This window comes from Hoplias malabaricus, chromosome 6, assembly GCF_029633855.1.
Source record: "Hoplias malabaricus isolate fHopMal1 chromosome 6, fHopMal1.hap1, whole genome shotgun sequence".
In the NCBI taxonomy this organism is placed as follows: domain Eukaryota; kingdom Metazoa; phylum Chordata; class Actinopteri; order Characiformes; family Erythrinidae; genus Hoplias; species Hoplias malabaricus.
In genome coordinates, this window is record NC_089805.1 from 12,602,124 (window position 1) to 12,625,497 (window position 23,374).

The window sequence follows — 23,374 nt, forward strand, 5'->3', positions numbered from 1 at the left end:
AAACACCCCCCTTCTACTGACACTCACTGGCCACTTTATCAGAAATACCCCCCTCTACTGACACTCACTGGCCACTTTATCAGAAACACCCCCCTTGTACTGACACTCACTGGCCACTTTATCAGAAACACCCCCCTTCTACTGACACTCACTGGCCACTTTATCAGAAACACTCCCCTTGTACTGACATTCACTGGGCACTTTATCAGAAAAACCCCCCTTGTACTGACACTCACTGGCCACTTTATCAGAAACACCCCCCTTCTACTGACATTCACTGGCCACTTTATCAGAAACACCCCCCTTCTACTGACACTCACTGGCCACTTTATCAGAAACACCCCCCTCTACTGACACTCACTGGCCACTTTATCAGAAACACCCCCCTTGTACTGACACACACTGGCCACTTTATCAGAAACACCCCCCTTCTACTGACACTCACTGGCCACTTTATCAGAAACACCCCCCTTGTACTGACACTCACTGGCCACTTCATCAGAAACATCCCCCTTCTACTGACACTCACTGGCCTCTTTATCAGAAACACCCCCCTTCTACTGACACTCACTGGCCACTTTATCAGAAACACTCCCCTTGTACTGACACTCACTGGCCACTTTATCAGAAACACCCCCCTTGTACTGACATTCACTGGCCACTTTATCAGAAACACCCCCCTTCTACTGACACTCACTGGCCACTTTATCAGAAACACCCCCCTTCTACTGACACTCACTGGCCACTTTATCAGAAAAACCCCCCTTGTACTGACACTCACTGGCCACTTTATCAGAAACACCCCCCTTGTACTGACATTCACTGGCCACTTTATCAGAAACACCCCCCTTCTACTGACACTCACTGGCCACTTTATCAGAAACACCCCCCTCTACTGACACTCACTGGCCACTTTATCAGAAACACCCCCCTTGTACTGACACACACTGGCCACTTTATCAGAAACACCCCCCTTCTACTGACACTCACTGGCCACTTTATCAGAAACACCCCCCTTGTACTGACACTCACTGGCCACTTTATCAGAAACACCCCCCTTCTACTGACACTCACTGGCCTCTTTATCAGAAACACCCCCCTTCTACTGACACTCACTGGCCACTTTATCAGAAACACTCCCCTTGTACTGACACTCACTGGGCACTTTATCAGAAACACCCCCCTTCTACTGACACTCACTGGCCACTTTATCAGAAACACCCCCCTTCTACTGACATTCACTGGCCACTTTATCAGAAACACCCCCCTTCTACTGACACTCACTGGCCACTTTATCAGAAACACCCCCCTCTACTGATACTCACTGGACACTTTATCAGAAACAACCCCCTTGTACTGACACTCCCTGGCCACTTTATCAGAAACACCCCCCTTCTACTGACACTCACTGGCCACATTATCAGAAACACCCCCCTTCTACTGACATTCACTGGCCACTTTATCAGAAACACCCCCCTTCTACTGACACTCACTGGCCACTTTATCAGAAACACCCCCCTCTACTGACACTCACTGACCACTTTATCAGAAACACCCCCCTTCTACTGACATTCACTGGCCACTTTATCAGAAACACCCCCCTTGTACTGACACTCACTGGCCACTTTATCAGAAACACCCCCCTCTACTGACACTCACTGGCCACTTTATCAGAAACACCCCCTTTCTACTGACACTCACTGGCCACTTTATCAGAAACACCCCCCTCTACTGACACACATTGACCACTTTATCAGAAACACCCCCCTTCTACTGACACTCACTGGCCACTTTATCAGAAACACCCCCTTGTACTGACACTCACTGGCCACTTTATCAGAAACATCCCCCTTCTACTGACACTCACTGGCCACTTATCAGAAACACCCCCCTTGTACTGACACTCACTGGCCACTTTATCAGAAACACCCCCCTTCTACTGACACTCACTGGCCACATTATCAGAAACACCCCCCTTCTACTTACACTCACTGACCACTTTATCAGAAACACCCCCCTCTACTGACACTCACTGACCACTTTATCAGAAACACTCCCCTTGTACTGACACTCACTGGCCACTTTATCAGAAACATCCCCCTTCTACTGACACTCACTGGCCACTTTATCAGAAACACCCCCCTTGTACTGACACTCACTGGCCACTTTATCAGAAACAACCTCCTTGTACTGACACTCCCTGGCCACTTTATCAGAAACACCCCCCTTCTACTGACACTCACTGGCCACTTTATCAGAAACACCCCCCTTCTACTGACACTCCCTGGCCACTTTATCAGAAATACCCCCTTTCTACTGACACTCACTGGCCACTTTATCAGAAACACCCCACTTCTACTGACACTCACTGGCCACTTTATCAGAAACACCCCCCTCTACTGACACACATTGACCACTTTATCAGAAACACCCCCTTCTACTGACACTCACTGGCCACTTTATCAGAAACACCCCCCTCTACTGACACTCACTGACCACTTTATCAGAAACACCCCCCTTCTACTGACATTCACTGGCCACTTTATCAGAAACACCCCCCTTCTACTGACACTCACTGGCCACTTTATCAGAAACACCCCCCTCTACTGACACTCACTGGCCACTTTATCAGAAACACCCCCTTTCTACTGACACTCACTGGCCACTTTATCAGAAACACCCCCCTCTACTGACACACATTGACCACTTTATCAGAAACACCCCCCTTCTACTGACACTCACTGGCCACTTTATCAGAAACACCCCCTTGTACTGACACTCACTGGCCACTTTATCAGAAACATCCCCCTTCTACTGACACTCACTGGCCACTTATCAGAAACACCCCCCTTGTACTGACACTCACTGGCCACTTTATCAGAAACACCCCCCTTCTACTGACACTCACTGGCCACATTATCAGAAACACCCCCCTTCTACTTACACTCACTGACCACTTTATCAGAAACACCCCCCTCTACTGACACTCACTGACCACTTTATCAGAAACACTCCCCTTGTACTGACACTCACTGGCCACTTTATCAGAAACATCCCCCTTCTACTGACACTCACTGGCCACTTTATCAGAAACACCCCCCTTCTACTGACACTCACTGGCCACTTTATCAGAAACAACCTCCTTGTACTGACACTCCCTGGCCACTTTATCAGAAACACCCCCCTTCTACTGACACTCACTGGCCACTTTATCAGAAACACCCCCCTTCTACTGACACTCCCTGGCCACTTTATCAGAAATACCCCCTTTCTACTGACACTCACTGGCCACTTTATCAGAAACACCCCCCTTGTACTGACACTCACTGGCCACTTTATCAGAAACACCCCCCTCTACTGACACACATTGACCACTTTATCAGAAACACCCCCCTTCTACTGACACTCACTGGCCACTTTATCAGAAACACCCCCTTGTACTGACACTCACTGGCCACTTTATCCGAAACACCCCCCTTCTACTGACACTCACTGGCCACTTTATCAGAAACACACCCCTTGTACTGACACTCACTGGCCATTTTATCAGAAACATCCCCCTTCTACTGACACTCACTGGCCAGTTTATCAGAAACAGCCCCCTTCTACTGACACTCACTGGCCACTTTATCAGAAACACTCTCCTTGCACTGACACTCACTGGCCACTTTATCAGAAACACCCTCCTTGTACTGACACTCACTGGCCACTTAATCAGAAACACCCCCCTTGTACTGACACTCACTGGCCACTTTATCAGAACCCCCCCCCCCCCCCCCCTTCTACTGACACACACTGGCCACTTTATCAGAAACACCCCTCTTCTACTGACACTCACTGGCCACTTTATCAGAAACAGCCCCCTCCTACTGACACTTACTGGCCACTTTATCAGAAACACCCCCCTTCTACTGGCACACACTGGCCACTTTATCAGAAACACCCCTCTTCTACTGACACTAACTGGCCACTTTATCTGAAACACCCCTCTTCTACTGACACTCACTGGCCACTTTATCAGAAACACTCCCCTTGTACTGACACTCACTGGCCACTTTATCAGAAACACCCCTCTTCTACTGACACTCACTGGCCACTTTATCAGAAATACTCCCCTTCTACTGACACTCACTGGCCACTTTATCAGAAACACCCCTCTTCTACTGACACTCACTGGCCACTTTATCAGAAACACTCCCCTTGTACTGACACTCACTGGCCATTTTATCAGAAACACCCCTCTTCTACTGACACTCACTGGCCACTTTATCAGAAACACCCCCCTCCTACTGACAATTTATCAGAACACAACCCCCCCCCCCCAACGTTTTCTGACACTGAAACGCTGTGAAACGTCTGTGTATTTTGGAGCCTCATGTTCCTCTCAAATCAGCATAATAGCTTCAGAAGGAGAATGACCTCTCCCTCTCTCTCTCTCTCTCTCTCTCTCTCTCTCTCTCTCTCTCTCTCTCTCTCTTTTCTGTCTCTCTCTCTGAGCGTCTGTCTCTTTCTTTCGGATTTTGTCTCTCTGTTTTGACTTTTTTCTCTATTGTGTTCTCTGTCTCTCATTCTTAGTCACACTCACTTTTCTTTTGTTCTCTCTCTCTCTCTCTCTCTCATTGATGGATTGTGAAGTGTCAGCTGGTTTGTGACTTTGTTTACTGCAGTGTTTTTCTATTTTCTTTATTTAATCAATTTAGGAAACAATGAAACAATGATGCAACATTAAGTAAAATTGCCTTTTTACCCTTGTAATATTTATTTGTTTTTTCTTTCTTTCTTTTTTCTTTCTCTCCCTCTTTCTCTACTCCACAGAGCCGATGCGTCCTCTGCGGGGTCTCACTGCCCCGGAGATTCAGTCTCGTCAGCTGCTGTTGCAGTGGGAGCCGCTGGGTTATAACCTGACCAGGTGCCACACCTACTCCCTGTTGCTATGCTACCGTTACTCCACGGCAACGGGGGGCGGGGCCAGTGGGAACAACGCCACGGTTCGAGAGTGTCTGTCTGTGGAGAGGAACACCTCCCGCTTTACCCTCAGGGATCTCCCTCCATTCCGTCTGGTCCACATCCGCCTGGCCCTGTCCAACCCCGAGGGCAAGAAGGAGAGCCGCGAGGTCACCTTCCAAACCGAGGAGGACAGTGAGTGTCTCATTTACTTATGCAAATAATGCATAAATTACTCTGCCATGATTTAACTTGAAGAATTATATAAATAAGAGCTGTTTATAATGTAATTTTTTCACAGTGTGACCAAATCTGAACTGAGTCACTTCAGACAGAGACATTCAGTTTGTTTCCCATTTACCAGGCCAGGGGTGCATATAAACACTGGAGCTTTTTCCAGCACAAACAGAGCGGAGAATAGCAAGTAGCAAGGAATATCACCTTTAAACCTTGTTACTGCAGTTACAATTCTCACAAACCTATGACCCCGATCAGCTCCACAGAAATCTTACTCTGCTTTTGGCCCAGTCACTCTTCAATTCCACTGTGAAAAGACGCCCAACCTGTGGCACTGAAAATACACTTCACTTGCGAAAGTCTCACAGCTGATGGACTGTGTTTCACCATGTTGTAAAATGTATGGTGTTGGACTCATGGCCCAAACACTCAAGTAAGTGGTCAAACACTTACTACTGTTTTAACAAAGGGAAAACATGCACCTAGGCTATGTGTACCCTTACATTCGTCCGACAAGGGTTCTTTATTAAAAGGAATGGATCTATACAGAACCATGAGCACTTAAAGAATTTGCTTATATATATATATATATATATATATATATATATATATATATATATATATATACATATATATATATATATATATATATATATAATTTGCTATATAGGACCATTTTCTTTACTAAAGAACCCATGCTGAACCACATTTTTAAATGTGTGTTATTGTGGTGAAAGTTGTACTAGATCATGGCCTGGTCAGACTCTGCGGCCATGTCTCCAACTTGTGGCGGTGTCAAAATCTCACTATGATGAAAATTCTCCAGATTTATGATTCAGTCAGATACTTTAGAGTGTTCTCCTCTGTCGCCGTGAAAGTTTGCCCAGGATGTGTCCTAATATAACGTGACATTTAGGTCCCTGTTAATGTCCAGCACTGTGCTGAAAGGTGTCTGTGGACTGGGCTCAACAAAGTATAAACATACCACGAACAAGACAAACATAAATCACTATGACACTGTTATTTGGGGACGTGAACCACTTTCAGCATCATTACTTTACTTTATTTACTTTGTTTATGTTACAAAGCTCCCTCTGAAACAGTCTCTCTTTTCCTTACGGCCTTAGTCAGCACAAACCACATCTTTCTATTTTTCAAAACTCTTCTCCTTTATTATTTGCAGTTTGATTAAACGCTCGCAGAAAGCCCAGCGGTGACTCTGCGTGGGTCAGTGAGCGTGAGTCGTCCGTCTTGGCTTTAGCTGTAAGTAAAGTGCGTTTATTTAAGCATTTGTGACGTCAGGGTCTCGTCGGAGCTGAAAAACCCCGGCGGCGGGTTCGGCTCGGCAACAATTACAGCGACGGCACAAATATTGACTCTGGAAATGGGCGGCATCAGCATAACTAAACGGAAGATCATACTTTTAAAAATGGAAGTGGATGAAAAATTAATCGGCCGCGGCCACCAGCGAAACGGAGGAAAGGGTTCTGCTTATTTTCGCATTTCTATTCCGCCGCGTCAAGCAGCAGATGAAGCACATTTTCATGCAAATGGAAAGAGAAAGAGAGAGAGAGAGAGAGAGAGAGAGAGAGAGAGAGAGAGAGAGAGAGAGAGAGAGAGAGAGAGAGAGAGAGAGTGAGAGAAAGATTAAATAAAACTGGAGGTCAAGCTAACACCCCTCCTCCAATCCACCCCTCACGAAAAATCCCATACAAATTAAAGACCCTCGTTTACTGTCAGCCGAAAGAAGGAAGGCAGACGAGGAATGTGCCCAAGATGAATGAACCTCATTCATCACTCCAGGGAGATTCATACCCTCTTTGTCTGCAGCTTCTTTTAGCCTTGATCTTTTTGCACTGGTTTGTTTTCCGTTGATTAATTGCCAACAACAAGAAGCCACTTCCGGATTAATTCTGTAAATAAAAAGTTCCCGAAACCCATGGCTTTCTTTCTGAAGACGAAAGGGAGAAGGAGGGAAGGAGAGAAAGCAGAGAGAAGCACACAGAGGAAACGAGTGAGGACAGAGACCTTTTAATTATCAGCCTCTCTCCAGTCCTCCAGTTCTGGCACCACCGCTGAAGAGAAGAATCCAGCTGTTATTATGAAGTGGAAGAGAAAAAAGAGACCAGTGTATTTCTGTGAGAACAGAGAACGCTGTTCTGCCCTCCGACGCAGCAAGGGCAGCGGCTCTGTTTATTTTATTCCTGTTCCATCAAAAGCAGATTCATCAGAGGCTCAGAAACACTGTTGCTCATCATCGCTGACTCCCAGACTCACGGCAAAGGACACAGAATCTGCTTTACACATATTTTCTGTGACCAATGATCCTCGCAGAGTAAAAACACTGCAGGGTCCAGCTTGGATTATGTTGGGGTTGAAGGTTCCACAGACAATTTCATTAGTGCGCCTGACTGTGTCACTGTAGTTCACCTCTCTCACCACAAGGGGAAATGCCTCACATGTGCACTAGTCAAGGTCATCTCCAGTGCCCTGACTGACGGACCACAACTACAAAGACTATTGTTCCATCCTGGAATGCAGTTTTCCAAACAGGTTTTCCCACAACCCAGAATGCACTTTGTAGTAGTACAAAAATAATCCACTGCACCTTTAAAAATCATCATATCATTTTTTTTAGGAATAACTCATGTGTAACTCGAGTTGTTTAGTTTTGTAGCGCTGTCGCTAATGCAGTTAGCCATGTCCAGAGTTTGGAGACCTTAAGTGATCCGAAACAGCAATAATAAGTCAGTGTTACCCCCCTATGGAGCAGGAATAGAGCAACATCCTCATCTCGGTCTCTCCGTTGTCTAAAAATCTCCAAATAGTGTTTCTCTGCCGTGAGACCCAGACACTTCGTTTTTTTACCCATTTACAGACACTGGGGCTTCGTAAACACATTAGAGCGGTTTCCAGAGCAAACTGACTACAGAGCAGCACATGGAGAGGAGACTTTATACAGAGCTTTATACAGAGGGTTTTTTTTATTATTAAAATTATGAATGTCACCTTTAAAGGCTATAAAATGGCAGCAAGAGCTAAGCTTTTGTGTATTGCTTGGTCTCTACTTTACCTGGAAGGCTTTACACTAGGTGTTGGAACGTGAACGTGGCACTCCAGATCATCCCAAAAGTTCTGGAGGGTTCTCTCACTCCAGAAAACGCAGCTCCTCTGTTCAGTGTCCCGATGTTATTGGGGTTTATAGTTTTCCAGCGTTAGGTGTGTTGACCTTAGGCACGTCCCGTTTCATTTCACGCTTTCCCATAGAGATTAAATCTGTGCTCCCAGCGGTTGCACTATAAAGCAGCTGGTATTTCACTGATTATAGATGGTGTCTAAAAATTCTGCTCCTATATTGTAGACCCCACCTTCTGTGTCTTCTTCTCCTCCTGCTGCTTTTTGAGCTGGATAATGCATGTTGACTGGAACGCAGATTTATGCTCATGCGAACATTTCTCTTAACCTCTGTTTTGTTGAAGCGCAGAACTGAAGTCATAGAACAATCCTCATTCTCTGCGAGGAGCCCACACAGTTTCGTCTAATTACTTTCGATCACTGTACGGGGAACAGAAGCTGGAGATTGTAATTGGGGCACATACTTTACGCCTGAGGAGCTCGAGTCCTTCCCACATGAGTAGCGTGTTTGAAGTCCTCCCACACTTGATCTGTTGGGGTTTAGTGTTTGCAGTAGGTTTTTTAAGGCTGTTTTTATGTTTGTTGGTTGTTTTATTGCTTGTAAAACAATGTGTGTGCACCTTGAGAAGGTGGGTGCAGTTTATCTTTTGTTATTGGAACCTGGCTCCATCAGTTCATCCGCAGAGTTTTTCTGAAGGGTTTGCTAATCATCTAATGATTACCCGATCAATTTGACGGCGCTTATTAGATAACAACATCAAACATGAGAAAGAGCATGCTCTGAACACATCGTATGACTTACACAGTCTTTCTGACAGACTCCTGAACTCGTGTCTTGTCTGTGTATGGCGCTGATGTGACAGAACTGGGGAGTCTGCGCCGTCCTCTGGAGCAGGGAAATGGAAACCACTAATGACTGGGTGAAAATAATCATTCTTTATGCTTCATGTTCTCAAATTTGTTTAATTTAAACTTCTTCAGAAATAATGAGTCAACAGAGAAGGATCTTTGTCTCTCACATTATTATCAGAAGTTCATTTAACTGAATATTTTAAGGAGGACTGGTATTTAACCCTTTAAAAAGAAAGGATCGTTTTTACAAGAAAATGCTAACTGTTTATAAAAAGATTTATTAGATAATGAACATTTGGATTGTGGTTTTCACCTCAACACAAACTCTCTGGGGCAAAAGGTACTGTACAGGTACCTTATAGTCACTAATGGTCACTTTAAAGGTACAGCAGTGGTACAGTCCAGTTGTGTTCCCTAAAGGTTCATTACATTCTCTTCTCCAGAAGGAGAGGGGGATCTATGTAATCTTTCATTATACAACTGTGGAGAATAAAAGAACACAATAAAAGTCCTGGAGATGAAACGGGGCGAATGAAATCAAAACAACTATCAACCAGAGCAGATTATATATTCAATGTATCATTTATTTTGCTCCAGTTTGGACACAGAGTTTGTTGTTGTGTGTGACAGCTGTGCTGCAAATAGCTGCTCTTTTGTTTGTATAATTTTGTTTTAATGAGGTTTAATACAGGGTCGTCAAGGTGGAGCAGCAGGTGGTGTCTCTGCCACAGCTCTAGGGTCCTGGGGGTTGTGGGTTCAAGTCCCGCTCAGGATGACTGTCTGTGAGGAGTGTGGTGTGTTCTCCCTGTGTCTGTGTGGGTTTCCTCCGGGTGACTGTCGGTGAGGAGTGTGGTGTGTTCTCCCTGTGTCTGTGTGGGTTTTCCTCTGGGTGACTGTCTGTGAGGAGTGTGGTGTGTTCTCCCTGTGTCTGCGTGGGTTTCCTCCGGGTGACTGTCTGTGAGGAGTGTGGTGTGTTCTTCCTGTGTCTGCGTGGGTTTCCTCCGGGTGACTGTCTGTGAGGAGTGTGGTGTGTTCTCCCTGTGTCTGCTAAGGTTTCCTCCGGTGCTCCGGTTTCCTCCCACACTCCAAAAACACACGTTGGTAGGACACCTAAGTGTCTGTAGGTGTGAGTGTGTAAGTGAATGTGTGAGTGTGTGTCACCCTGTGAAGGACTGGCGCCCCCTCCAGGGTGTGCTCCCACCTTGCACCCAGTGATTCCGGGTAAGTTAAGGACCCACCGCTGCCCTGAACTGGATAAGCGTTACAGGCAATGAATGAATGAATGAATGAATGAATGAATGAGGTTTACTACAGAAAGAGGTTTTAAAGGTGAAATAAATTGTTAAATGACTCATTTTGTTCCTTATGTTAATTTTCTAATGTGGTAGTGAAGTTCCTTAATTTAATGCTCTGTTTAAACCAAGACGACAGAGATGTACGTAGTACACCGTTTCTCCCCGAGAGGATGAGATGAACAGTTGCTATGACAACGCATGTCACACTAAGCTGCAATTTTAGCCCAAATATCTCCCTCCACACTATGCAGTGCACAGTTAAGGTCAAAAATAATAAATAATAAATAATACACTGTAATACTAATACACTGTACCTCTGATAATAAAACCATTTCTATTTGCTATAAGCTTCACATCCCTCTGTCTCACATTTAGAGCACTGTCTGTGCATAGAGGTATTGGTTTTATAATCTGTGAAGTGCACTCTGTAGGGAGTGGGGTACTATTTGGGAGCCAGTATTTTCCAGATGTGAGAAGCCCCTCCCCTTCTGTTTTCTGTTGGATTGTGGGACAGTGTCCATCGTTACTGTCCTCAAACAATCACTGGCTCCAAGTGTGCACTGTGGATTTTTAGTACTCAAAAATGAGTTAGCATTATATGTGCAATTAGGACGCAGCCTTCCTCTGGAATGGAGAAGATTTGATGGCATTCTGCTACATAAACAATGCTGAGACCAGGTGCTGATGATCCAACAGCCCCCCCCCCCCTCATGTGCAGCTGCTGTACAGCTTTGCTGTGTTGATCAGTGCCGTGCTGAGGAGATAATGCAGCCTGTGTGAGTTAGTCTGTATTTAAACTCAGTGTGTGGTGTTTAATATTCACAGCTCTCCTCCTGTCTTCTCCTTGACCTCAGTGAAATACCAATACACTCTCTGTCTGTCTCTCTCTCTCTCTCTCTCTCTCTCTCTCAGTAGGTCTGTGTTTGTCTTTGGCCCACTTTCTTCCTCTCTCCAGCTTCTCAGAAAAATGAAGAGAATGTCATCCCTCCTCTCTCAGTTCTCAAATACAGGGCTTCAGGGTCACACCCAATACACTCTTTCTTTCTCTATTTACTCTCTTTTTACTTCTTAATTAAGCACAAAAAACTGATACTCTGTACACAAACTATACACTGCACAAATTGTACATCAAGTTACACATGCAAAATTACACTCTATACAACCACATACCAAACAAACAACAAAAATACCACTCTACAGGTGTGGGGCAATGAGCAGGTGTGGGGCAGTGAGCAGGTGTTGGGTGGTGAGCAGGTGTTGGACGGTGAGAAGATGTCGGACGGTGCGCAGGTGTGGGACGGTGTGCAGGTGTGGGAGGGTGAACAGGTGTGGGACGGTGAGCAGGTGTGGGGCGGTGAGCAGGTGTGTGGCGGTGAGCAGGTGTCGGATGGTGAGCAGGTGTGGAACGATGAGCAGGTGTGGGACGGTGAGCAGGTGTGGGGCGGTGAGCAGGAGTGGGACGATGAGCAGGTGTGGGGCGGTGAGCAGGTGTGGGGCGGTGAGCAGGTGTGGGACAGTGAGCAGATGTCGGACGGTGCGCAGGTGTGGGACGGTGCGCAGGTGTGGGAGGGTGAACAGGTGTGGGACGGTGAGCAGGTGTGGGACGGTGAGCAGGTGTCGGATGGTGAGCAGGTGTGGAACGATGAGCAGGTGTGGGACGGTGAGCAGGTTTGGGGCGATGAGCAGGTGTATGGTGGTGAGCAGGTGTCGGATGGTGAGCAGGTGTGGGGTGGTGAGCAGGTGTGGGGCGGATGAGCGGGTGTGTGGTGGTGAGCAGGTGTCGAATGGTGAGCAGGTGTGGAACGGTGAGCAGGTGTGGAACGGTGAGCAGGTGTGGGACGGTGAGCAGGTGTGGGGCAGTGTGCTTTAACAAGATTGATTCACTTGCACTCCTTATCTGATCAGTTCCAGGAGGCATCGCCCCCGAGTCTCTGACCTTCACTCCACTGGATGATATGATCTTCCTGAAGTGGGAGGAGCCTGTGGAGCCCAACGGCCTGATTACTCAGTACGAGGTAATAAACAATAAACAACAACAATAAACAATAAACATCCTGTGCTTTGTGAACAAGACAGTGATGATGTCACATTTATGTTTGCCAGAATGATTCTCCATGTTCCAGTTAAGCCCCACCCCCACTGGGGATTACGTCTAAGACTCCTCCCCCTTTAGGCAGAGATTAACCCCTAAGTGTCCAGTGTGTTCAGAGTTACAGATGTAGAAGTTATTCCCAAATAAGTCTCCAACTCTACACCTTCACCTTTGTTGAGTCTGCACTAGATTTCTGTGTGAATTTGGTGACAATGTCCATGTCCAGAGCCCAGTGATGAGCTCTGAAATGTGGTTTCTGAGCATTTAAGCAGAAGTCCACTAAAAATCCACTTCTTGAACCCTTAATTGACTGTTGCGTCTCAGAGCAGCCGTTACGTTGAGGACTAAGGACCAACAGCGGCTTTTATACTTACATCGAATTAGTGGAGGCTCTACGATGCCAAAAAACAGAGGTCTGTTGCCATGGTAACATGCTGCAAATCTGTTTTATTCACTTCACAATAACCTCCGAGCCTCAGACGACCTTTTATTATTGTCATCTCCGCGCCGGCGTTTCACTTTCTCTCGCTTCTTTTGAAAGCAGTGAATAACTGAGGGTTCATCTTCTCCACGTTCCTCCGTTCCTCTTCCTCTGCTGATGTTGTGGGAACATTATATTAATGTAGCTTTGAGAAGGTTTAAGGAATTTTGACCTGATTATTTTACATCATAGACAGAAAAATAAAATCTCAAACACTGACACATCATCCTCTGGTCGACACCAAAGCAAAACCACAGACAAAGAGCAGTATGAAATAGTTTTAGAGTCCACCAACCCACACACTGTGAAACAAGACCCCAAACAGTTTTCTGTGTGCTGCTTAAGTCAGAAAGATGGGACAAAACAAGTCGTTCTGATTCTGCTCCGATTCTGATGTCAAGTATAGAGGTTTTAGAATGGCCCCACCCCCTCGTCTGAGTCTGTCCAATAACAGCGCTGGGCAGTTTACACAGGGGAAGAACACTGCTGTGGGGCTCGTGGGGTTTGGACCAAAGCAGGTCACAGACGTTTCTTTAAGAAACAGAACTGTGTTCCACTGTGGAGACGAGGGGGATGTGTCCTTGATGTTGATGAAGGCTAAACCCAACCCACCTGACACCATTAATGCACACCCAGAGCCTGTTGTTTATCTCTTAAAACAAGTAAAATGATCTGCCAGTGGAGTGTCTTCATTAAACCACTTCAAAACAGTAAAAGTAGCCCAGAAAAATTAAATAACATTATGATATTACAATAATTTTTGAGTGAGAAATATTTCTGTTGCATTCCAGACTATGTTTTATTACCGTAACCTCTTTGACTTGTGCTTCCCTCGCTCTAAATTAATTTAAAAGAAGGGAATATCTCAGGAATGATCTCCGTGTTCCCGCCGTCCTCTCGTATGAATGTTATTCCCGTAAATGTACTGTGCTCGTTGTCTCCGTGTTTTTATTCGAACTCTCAATGCTGCAATTACAGCGAAGGGACAAACATCCTAATTATATATTTGCCGAGTGGAGACTTGTCATTGTGGGCGAGAGGAAGCACTCGAGATTATTAATATTTCATAGTCTCGCCACACTCCTCTCGCGTCCTCTCTCGCGCTTGGCGAGTGTTGGCCCACCCAGTGCCACGGTGCTGGGATGTTAGCGTGTTTTAAAAGATGTTGTTCTGAGATAATTATCCTCCGACTCCACTTTTGGAGAGAGCTCATGAAATCTCACACTGCTCAGGAATATTAATAAATACACACTCACACACTTCCCAGAGATTACACACAGCAACCCCAGGTGTGTGGGTGAGTGAGTGGGTGAGTGACTGCATGAGTGTGTGAGTGACTGGGTGAGTGAGTGGGTGCGTGACTGCATGAGTGAGTGTGTGTGTGAGTGACTGGGTGAGTGACTGTGAATGAATGGGTGAGTGACTGTGTGAGTAATTGTGTGTAAGTGACTGGGTGAGTGTGTGAGTGACTGGATGAGTGTGTGATTGACGGGGTGAGTGACTGTGTGAGTGTATGAGTGACTGTGTGAGTGTATGAGTGACTAGGTGAATGTGAGTGACTGGGTGTGTGGGTGACTGTGTGAGTGACTGTGTGAGTGTATAAGTGACTGGGTGAATGTGTTGTCCTGCCTTTCACCCAATGATTTCAGGTACCCTCCAGACTCACCATGATCCTGATCAGGATGAAGAACATACTGAAGATGAACCAATGGATAGATAAATGAATGAATGAATGAATGAATTAATGATAGGTCGATCTGGCAGATGTATCACACACTGGCTTCATCAGATCATTGACTGTAGATTATTTTTATGCTCATATATGCTACTTTTCTTCCACAAGGGACAGTATTTAACACTTTGAAATGTGTGTGTGTGTGTGTGTGCTCTATTTGAACGTGTTGTCCTCTGCTGTGTTTCAGATCAGTTATCAGAGTATCGAGTCCTTTGACCCCAGTGTGAATGTGCCCGGTCCTCGGAGAACCGTCTCCAAATTGAAGAACGAAACCTACCACATGTTTTCGGGACTTCACCCCGGAACCACATACCTCGTCTCGGTCCGGGCTCGAACCGCCAAAGGCTTCGGACAGACCGCTCTCACCGAGATCACCACCAACATCTCCGGTGAGGAGCAGTGTGGAGAAATACAGAGTAATCTATAATAGTTAAAGATAATTGTAAAACGATTTTCCTCCAGAGCTCCCACTAGTGGTGCAGAGTGTAATGCATTTTCACAGTACTGTCCTGAAATTGAGGGGGAGTCTGTGAGTGGTTTCCTACCCTCCTCCAAAAGCTACAGAGTGCAGTTTCTGTAGTGTTGAGCTTGGAGCAATGACAGAGACAATGATCTCCTTGGTACAGCTCATCAGTGATCAGCTCAGCTCTCAGTGATTTTAAATATTAAGGTAAAAATATTACCTACTGTTGCTTTAAGTGATTAACTGATGGTTCTAACCAAGCCGAGTCGGTACTGAATGTGAGGTGTGAACCCTGCAGAGCTCTGATTAGCCAGAGACCTGTCAATCACCATGATTGCAGCTTTCACATTAGTTTTTATTCGACTCTCAGCAGCAGCTCGTAACATTCCCCCGAGGGGTTTCTGAAGAGGGTCAGATGCTCCTTGGGTCGGTGGCTGAGGAAAATCTCCAGTGAAAGCTAAACGTGAGACAAGGAAAACTGCTCTGTAAGAACTGGGGGCAGAGCCGTGTTCAGTCCAAACAACAAAAACAACACGCCACACAATGAGTAAACAGCGCCTAACTTTACCACCGCGTTGTTGCGGTTTTTAAAGCCTGCGGTTCCTATTGGAGACAGGGTTTTGTGACGTCACTGGCTCCATTTTGCGGGAGGAGCTGTGCTAGTGGAAAAGAGACCGGCTAAAAGCAAGTAGAGCCGAGCCAAGCCGAAACAAGCCGATCCCATGCAGTCGAAAAGCACCATTAATTCAGTGCCTTAGAAGCCAGCATTTAATAAAATGGAAGAAGCAGTGGAATAATCGTGGAATCGTAATATCTCTATTAAATCTTTAGTTAGGCTCATGTGCAGCTGCTCCAGCACCCATTATATTGGTCAGCACTTCCCTACAGAGCTCACAGGTTAAAGCTAAAACAATGCATGTATTTAAAATATAATGAAGAAAAAAAGAAAATAAAGGTAGTGTTCCCTCTATTTTTTATTGCTTTGATCTCCAGTGAAGTGTCTCCCAGTGTCTCCGCTCTGATCCCACATTCTCCCGATGTGTATTAACTGTGTGATATTCTGTCCTTCCTCGGCTCCGTATTCCCTATTGGAGGTGAACCTGTGTGGGATTTTATTGTTATTATTTTATTCTATATCTCAGAGACACATCCAGGATCAGCGCAGAGCTGCTTTATTATCCTCCGCACCGCAGTGAGATGGAGAACTGAAGACTTTGGCTGGGGTTTGATGTGGAAAAGTCAAGCCGCAGATCTGCAGCTGATATTGCGGTGGAGTTATGAATGTGGGAGGCTGAGAGAATTGTTGCAGAGTCTCACCGAGCGCTAACCCGACACGTTAGAGCACTTCAGCCTGCATTTGCATTTCATTAACGCTGTTTCCAGCAGCGGAGGTCTGTCAGTTTTCACTCTGTCCCCTTTTTCCTCGTTAAACGGCGTGTTCTGTTCAGAGAGGTTCACTACAAACTGCTCTCCACAAAACAGCGACGATCAGAGATGACCCTTTAATTCACAAAAGCCAATGTCAGAATTAACTAGCGTAAAACAGACAGATTTAGCGGAGGATTAAATATTATTTTCTTTTCTGTTCATAGCTCTCTGACGCTGTTTCGTCTCTCTGTCGTAGTGTAATATAGGGGCCTGTATAAGGAGTTCTGGCTTACGCTCCTTACACTGGATTTCATTCATTCATTCATTCGTTCATTCAATGTCTGTAACACTTATCTAGTTCAGGTCGGCAGTGGGTCCGGAGCCTACCTGGAATCACTGGGCACAAGGCGGGAACATACCCTGGAGTGGGCATCAGTCCTTCACAGGGCGACACACACTTACATATTCACTCACACACTCACATTTACGGACACTTTTGAGTCTCCAATCCACCTACTAATGTGTGTTTTTGGAGCTTGAGAGGAAACCAGAGCATCCGGAGGAAACCCATGCAGACACAGGGAGAACACACCACATTCCTCACAGACAGTCACCCGGAGGAAACCCACACAGACACAGAGAGAACACACCACACTCCTCACAGACAGTCACCCGGAGGAAACCTACGCAGACACAGGGAGAACACCCCACACTACTCACAGACAGTCACCCGGAGGAAACCCACGCAGACACAGGGAGAACACCCCACACTCCTCATAGACAGTCACCCGGAGGAAACCCACGCAGACACAGGGAGAACACACTACACTCCTCACAGACAGTCACCCGGAGGAAACCCACGCAGACACAGAGAGAATACACCACACTCCTCACAGACAGTCACCCGGAGCGGGACTCGAACCCACAACTTACAAGACCCTGGAGCTGTGACAGAGACACTACCTGCTGCTCCACTGTGACACCCAAATTCTCATTTTATTTAACTGAAAATAACCTATAAACTCAGTGTTAATGCGCTCCGTTCCCGACTCTAACACTGACTCCATCTGTAAATTGTCTAAACCCACACTCACACGGACTTTTGGACACAGTATTATCCCCAAGAACAGAACAAACCTATTACAGTCTTCTGCAGCTTTTTCCTGATGGAGCTCAGAATGAATGCAGTACCCAATAAACTTTTCACATGGCTTAATTTAATGGTTATTTTTTTTATTAATAAAATGAGAATGTGATTTTAATACAATGCACAGTTACAGTAAAATGGTAGTGGAGAGTGGAGAGTGTTGAAATACTAAATTACAGTTAGACACTACACAGATAAAAATAGCTGTAAAATGTATGAGTACAGAGAGATTTGATTAGAACTGAGAGACAAAGCTCAGGGTCACAGAATGTTTATAAGGAGTCGTGAGCAGTTGAAGGTGGTCTTAGCTCGGCTCATTAGGTCCCTGAGAAACCCTTTGTCCAGATGTGTGTCGCTCTGGAGACGAGACGAGATAATTCCTAAACTCTTGTTCGAACAATTCCGGCTCTGTTTCAAATGCAGAGCCCTGGTTTGGACACGAGTCTAATCTTAATCCGAGTGCAGCTTGATCCCCGTCGCCCTGCAGCTAAAGCACAGGTCTTTCAAATGGCCTTTTTTTTCTGGGACATGAACCCTGATGGCAGCTGGGCGACCGAGGCTGGGTTGTGAAGTCTCTCTCTCTCTCTCTCTCTCTCTCTCTCTCTCTCTCTCTCTCTCTCTCTCTCTCTCCATAGAGCTCTCTCCACAGAGCTCTCTATTCTCATCCACTCCTCTATCCTTCCATCACAGTCACATCAAAAGTGTCTCTACCCCTCCTCTTTCTGTCTGTCTCTCTCTCTCTTTGTCTCACCCAGTCTATCTGTCCCTCTTTCTCTGTCTCCGCCCCCTCCGCTCTTGCTCTGGCTCTTTCCCTCACTCATCCCCTCCCTCTCTCTCTCTTTCTCTATCTCCCTCTCTCTCTCTCTCTCTGCCTCCCCCCAGCTCTCTCTGTGTGGCTTTCTCTCTCTCTCTCTCTCTCTCTCTCTCTCTTTTAAAGTCCCTGTACATTTCTCAGAGCGCTCGTTCCTACTTTAGAGAACACGGATAGAGATGGATCGAGGGAAAGGTTTTTCTCGGTGAAGCTTTGAATGTATAATAGAGCGCTGCTCTGCGATTCATGTTCATGATTAATGCAACATGCTCCTTTCTCGGCCTTGTTAGCGCCTGAACTTTTCTCTGTGTTTTGCTGTGTGTGTGTCTGTGTGTGTTTGTGTGTGTGTGTGTGGTTGTGTGTGTGTGTATATATGTGTCCGTGTGTATGTTTATGTGCTGGAGAAATTGCTGTAGATGTGGGGCGAGGTCAGCATATACACGTTTACCTGATGTAGGCAGGTGCTAAAGCCTTTTATGCCGTAATTATGTTGGAAACGTATTTGTGTGAAATGTAACCCAGCGGTTGCAGGTTCAAGGCCAGATGTGCCCTGTATAAATACTTCATAATCCTGAGGGGAAACCAACTACTTACGAAGCTCAGATTTCGACAGTGAACAGTTTCCGGTTTCACGATAAAGTGCGGTAAAACCTCCAGACGTTTAATGACACAGTTTTAATGTAAATAACAGCGGCTTTAAAAACACACATTAGTTTTAGCATCAACCAAAACTAGCGACTGACTCCCAGAGGCAGCTCCGCAGGCCACAGCATGCAGTGTGGTGCCCAATCTCATCTTGCCACCCTGGGCTCCCTCCCCAAGGACCCTCTAAACCAGGGGAGGTGACCACACTGGAGTGAGTGAAGACTGAGAGGTTATAATGGGTTATGACTGATTTTAATTCACTTGTAAATGACCTGGTTCAGTCATTTCTATCTGTTTTCAACTACAGACAAGACGTCTTGGGCAAAAAGAAACACACTTGCCAACTGTTCCACCTTAAATGGTACAGTGCTCTGTTCCATTAAAGATAAAGTTCTAAAAAACATAAAGCTCTGAGACTCTTTCAATCTTAAACGGTGCTGGGTAATATTCTGCTGCCAACATTAGCTTTAAATTCCACCTTAAATGGTTCAAGCTCTTTTTCTTTTGTGCTCTAGGAGCTTTTTAAAAAGGGAGGTCTGTTTCATCCCTGTCATAAACGAATTTCCACAAAAGATAATTATTAAAATAATAATACAGGGATACTATATAAACCTCACATGACCTTTATTGCTTAACAGAAGGCAAACAGAAAAACTGCATTTATACCTCTCTCCTGAATTTAGAGTCAGTTCCACCTTAAGTGATGTAACTGAGAGAGAGAGAGAGAGAGAGAGAGAGAGAGAGAAAGAGAGAGAGAAAGAGAGAGAGAGAGAGAGAAAGAGAAAGCCTAGCATACCGGACCCAAACACTTTGTTTTTTTACCCATTTACAGACACTGGGTCTGTAAACACATTAGAGCAGTTTCCAGAGCAAACTGACTGCAGAGCAGCACATGGAGAGGATAAAAAAACAGAATCGGAAAGGAGATCTCAATAATGTTTTTTGTAGTTTCTCATAGACAGCAATGAGATCAGATGGTCTCCTGTTGCTCAAATGTGTCCCCTGAGATAAAGACCTCAGTGATCTCACATATCTCTCTTCTTGAGATCTCAGCAAAGCTACAGTCTGTGCCAGATGAACTCAAATCTACTCTCTCCTTTATCTCTCTCTCTCTCTTCTCATGTCTCCTTTTTGTTTTTTTCTTCCAAAGGAAAATCACCAATATGTCTCCTGAGCCATTACAGAGCAACTTATGAGCAATAAAATGTCCCTCTGGGGCAATAAAACGGCAGCAAGGCAGCCGCCATGAGCTCAGACTTTAGTAAACGGAGCGTACTATGAGCTTTGTGTAATATCTCCTCCCATTTTCTCCGCAGTTTCCTCTTAAATGCTGTGTTTCTCCACTCATCTGCCCTTGATTCTCCACAAAACACGAGGAGCATTTCCAGCTTATGAGCGGAAATGCACATAAGCTTATGATTAATGCCTCGCTGCTTTCATAATGTTTATCTGCCACTTATAAATCGTCCAGCGGAGGCACTGACCAGTCCTCCTCTGACCTCTCACTAATTGACTGTCACTAATAAGTGTGGAAGCTTCAGTCCCTGAGGAATTAAGCTCACTCTCGGCTCACCCTCGGCTCACTCTCAGTTCTCCCTCTCTGCTCTATTTAATCTCTTTCTTGGCTCTTTCTCTCTCAACCCAGTCTCTGCTCCCTTTGGGCTCTCAGTTTATTTGTGTCTTACTCTCAGTTCATTCCTGGCTCGGTCTTGACTCTTTAGACTCCATTGGCTCTTTCTCGGCTCACTTCCTCGGCTCACTCACTTTTGATTCATTCCTCTCTCTCCAATATTCTTGGCTCTGTTTCTCATTCTCAGGCCTCTCAGACTCTCGCTCTGTTCTGTTTATTCTTGCTCAGAGGCTCTATCAGCTCAGTCTTTGCTCACTCTTGGCTCAATACAGAGAAAAAATGAGATCTAGCTGTGGATTTGATAAAATCTAAGGCATGAATGAAACAAGTGAAGGGTTAATTTAGCACAGAATTATTTTTACTAATAGCTCTCTCTCTCTCTCTCTCACTCTGTTTCCTCTCTCTATCTCTCTCTCTCTGTCTCTGTCTCTGTCTCTGTCTCTCTCAGCTCCAGCGTTTGACTATGATGAAATCCCGTCTCCTCTGAGTGAGTCTGAGAACACCATCACAGTTTTACTGCGTCCAGCTCTGGGCAGAGGAGCTCCGGTCAGGTACAAACTACCACAAACTACACAACACACACACGCACACACACACGCACACACACACACACACACACACACACACACACACACACACACACCACCCTAAACTACACAACACACACACACACCATAAACTACACAACACACACACACACCATAAACTACACAACACACACACCACCACAAACTACACAACACACACACACACACCACCACAAACTACACAACACACACGCACACACACACCACCCTAAATTACACAACACACACACACAAACTACACAACACACACACACACACCACCACAAAATACACAACACACACACACACCACCCTAAACTACACAACACACACACACACACACACACACCACCACCACAAACTACACAACACACACACCACACTAAACTACACAACACACACACACATCACCACAAACTACACAACATACCACACACACACACACCACCATAAACTACACTTCACAAACACATCACAAACTACCGCTTTTGATTGAGTCATAGTCAACTACAAACCACAGTCATTTTGTGCAGTGCTTACCATGTGGTGGTGGTGGAGGAGGACGGGGCTCGGCAGGTGAAGCGGCGAGAGCTGGGGCATCAGGATTGTTTCCCCTCTCCTGTGTCTCAGATCGAGGGGCAGGTTCGAGGGGGTGGTTTGCCACCCCCACACTACTACACTGCTGAACTGCCCCCCAGCAGCCTGCCCCAGGCCACGCCCTTCACAGTGGGAGACAACCACACCTACAACGGCTACTGGAACTCACCTCTGGACCCCAGCAAGAACTACCTCATCTACCTCCAGGCCTCCAGCAACTTCAGAGGGGTGAGACACTGCTGAGACACTGGAGCTAAACCTGAGACTGTCTGAGATGGTCACTGTCTGTGAGGAGTGTGGTGTGTTCTCTCTGTGTCGGTGTGGGTTTCTTCCGCTTGTTCCACTTTCCACCCACAGTCGAATCCGTCCACAGGTGTGAGAGTGTGAGTGAGTGTCTTAGTGACTGGGTGAGTGTGTGAGTGACTGGGTGAGTGTGTGAGTGACTGGGTGAGTGACTGAGTGAGTGTGTGAGTGACTGGGTGAGTGTGTGAACCTGTCCACAGGTGTGAGTATGTGATTGACTGAGTGAGTGAGTGTGTGCATTACTGGGTGAGTGTGTGAAACTGTCCACAGATGTGTGTGTGCGTGCGTGTGTGTGTGTGTGTGTGTGTGTGTCCAGTTCTGTAATTCAGACCTCCTCCACCTCCTCCACTCCCTCTGTGTCTGTGACATTTTGCCATTCTTCACGGCCAATTTGCCCCAGCGAGGCCTCACCTGGACGGGGGGCTTATGGAGTGCGGTTTTTAAGCCGAGTGACAGATTGTCGATGGAGCTGAGGTCAATATAATGACTGGGGCTCTCTGCCCCTCTTTAATATTCAGAGCACAGCAATTATGCAGCTCCGACTGTGTCCGGGCTCCGAGCTCCGCACTACGTCCACCCGGAGACTCCGAAAACTTTCCCGACTCCTGCGAGCTTTTATTTCCGCTCTCCGATCCTGAATAGCTGACTCCCACCAAGGAGAGGAGCTCCGAGGCCAGAGAGCGAGAGACTCACGCCATATACGTTGATAAATACGGTGTAATGTATGACTGTCATTAATATTGTTCTGGTCTCTTTAAGTCCTCCTTCAACACGATTTTCTCACTTTCTCACGATTAGTCACTCACGCATTCACTCAATCACTCACCTAGTCACTCACACACTCGCCCAGTCACTCACACACTCGCCCAGTCACACACACACTCGCCCAATCACTCTCACACTCACCCAGTCACTCTCACACTCACCCAGTCACTCTCACACTCACCCAGTCACTCACACACTCGCCCAGTCACTCTCACACTCACCCAGTCACTCTCACACTCACCCAGTCACTCACACACTCACCCAGTCACTCTCACACTCACCCAGTCACTCTCACACTCACCCAGTCA

General features: G+C 46.1%; 1 protein-coding gene across 4 annotated transcripts in view; it reads left to right on the forward strand.

The window, feature by feature from the left end:
* The window catches only part of ptprua (protein tyrosine phosphatase receptor type Ua), a 219,007-nt gene that overhangs the window by 145,336 nt on the left and 50,297 nt on the right, over positions 1 to 23,374 (forward strand). For all 4 annotated transcript variants that reach the window (XM_066673817.1, XM_066673819.1, XM_066673820.1 and 1 more), the window contains exons 8-12: positions 4,816 to 5,139; positions 12,369 to 12,478; positions 14,959 to 15,160; positions 21,284 to 21,386; positions 21,935 to 22,226. In XM_066673817.1, the coding sequence (XP_066529914.1) occupies positions 4,816 to 5,139; positions 12,369 to 12,478; positions 14,959 to 15,160; positions 21,284 to 21,386; positions 21,935 to 22,226 (1,031 nt within the window). The remainder of the gene's footprint in view (positions 1 to 4,815; positions 5,140 to 12,368; positions 12,479 to 14,958; positions 15,161 to 21,283; positions 21,387 to 21,934; positions 22,227 to 23,374) is intronic.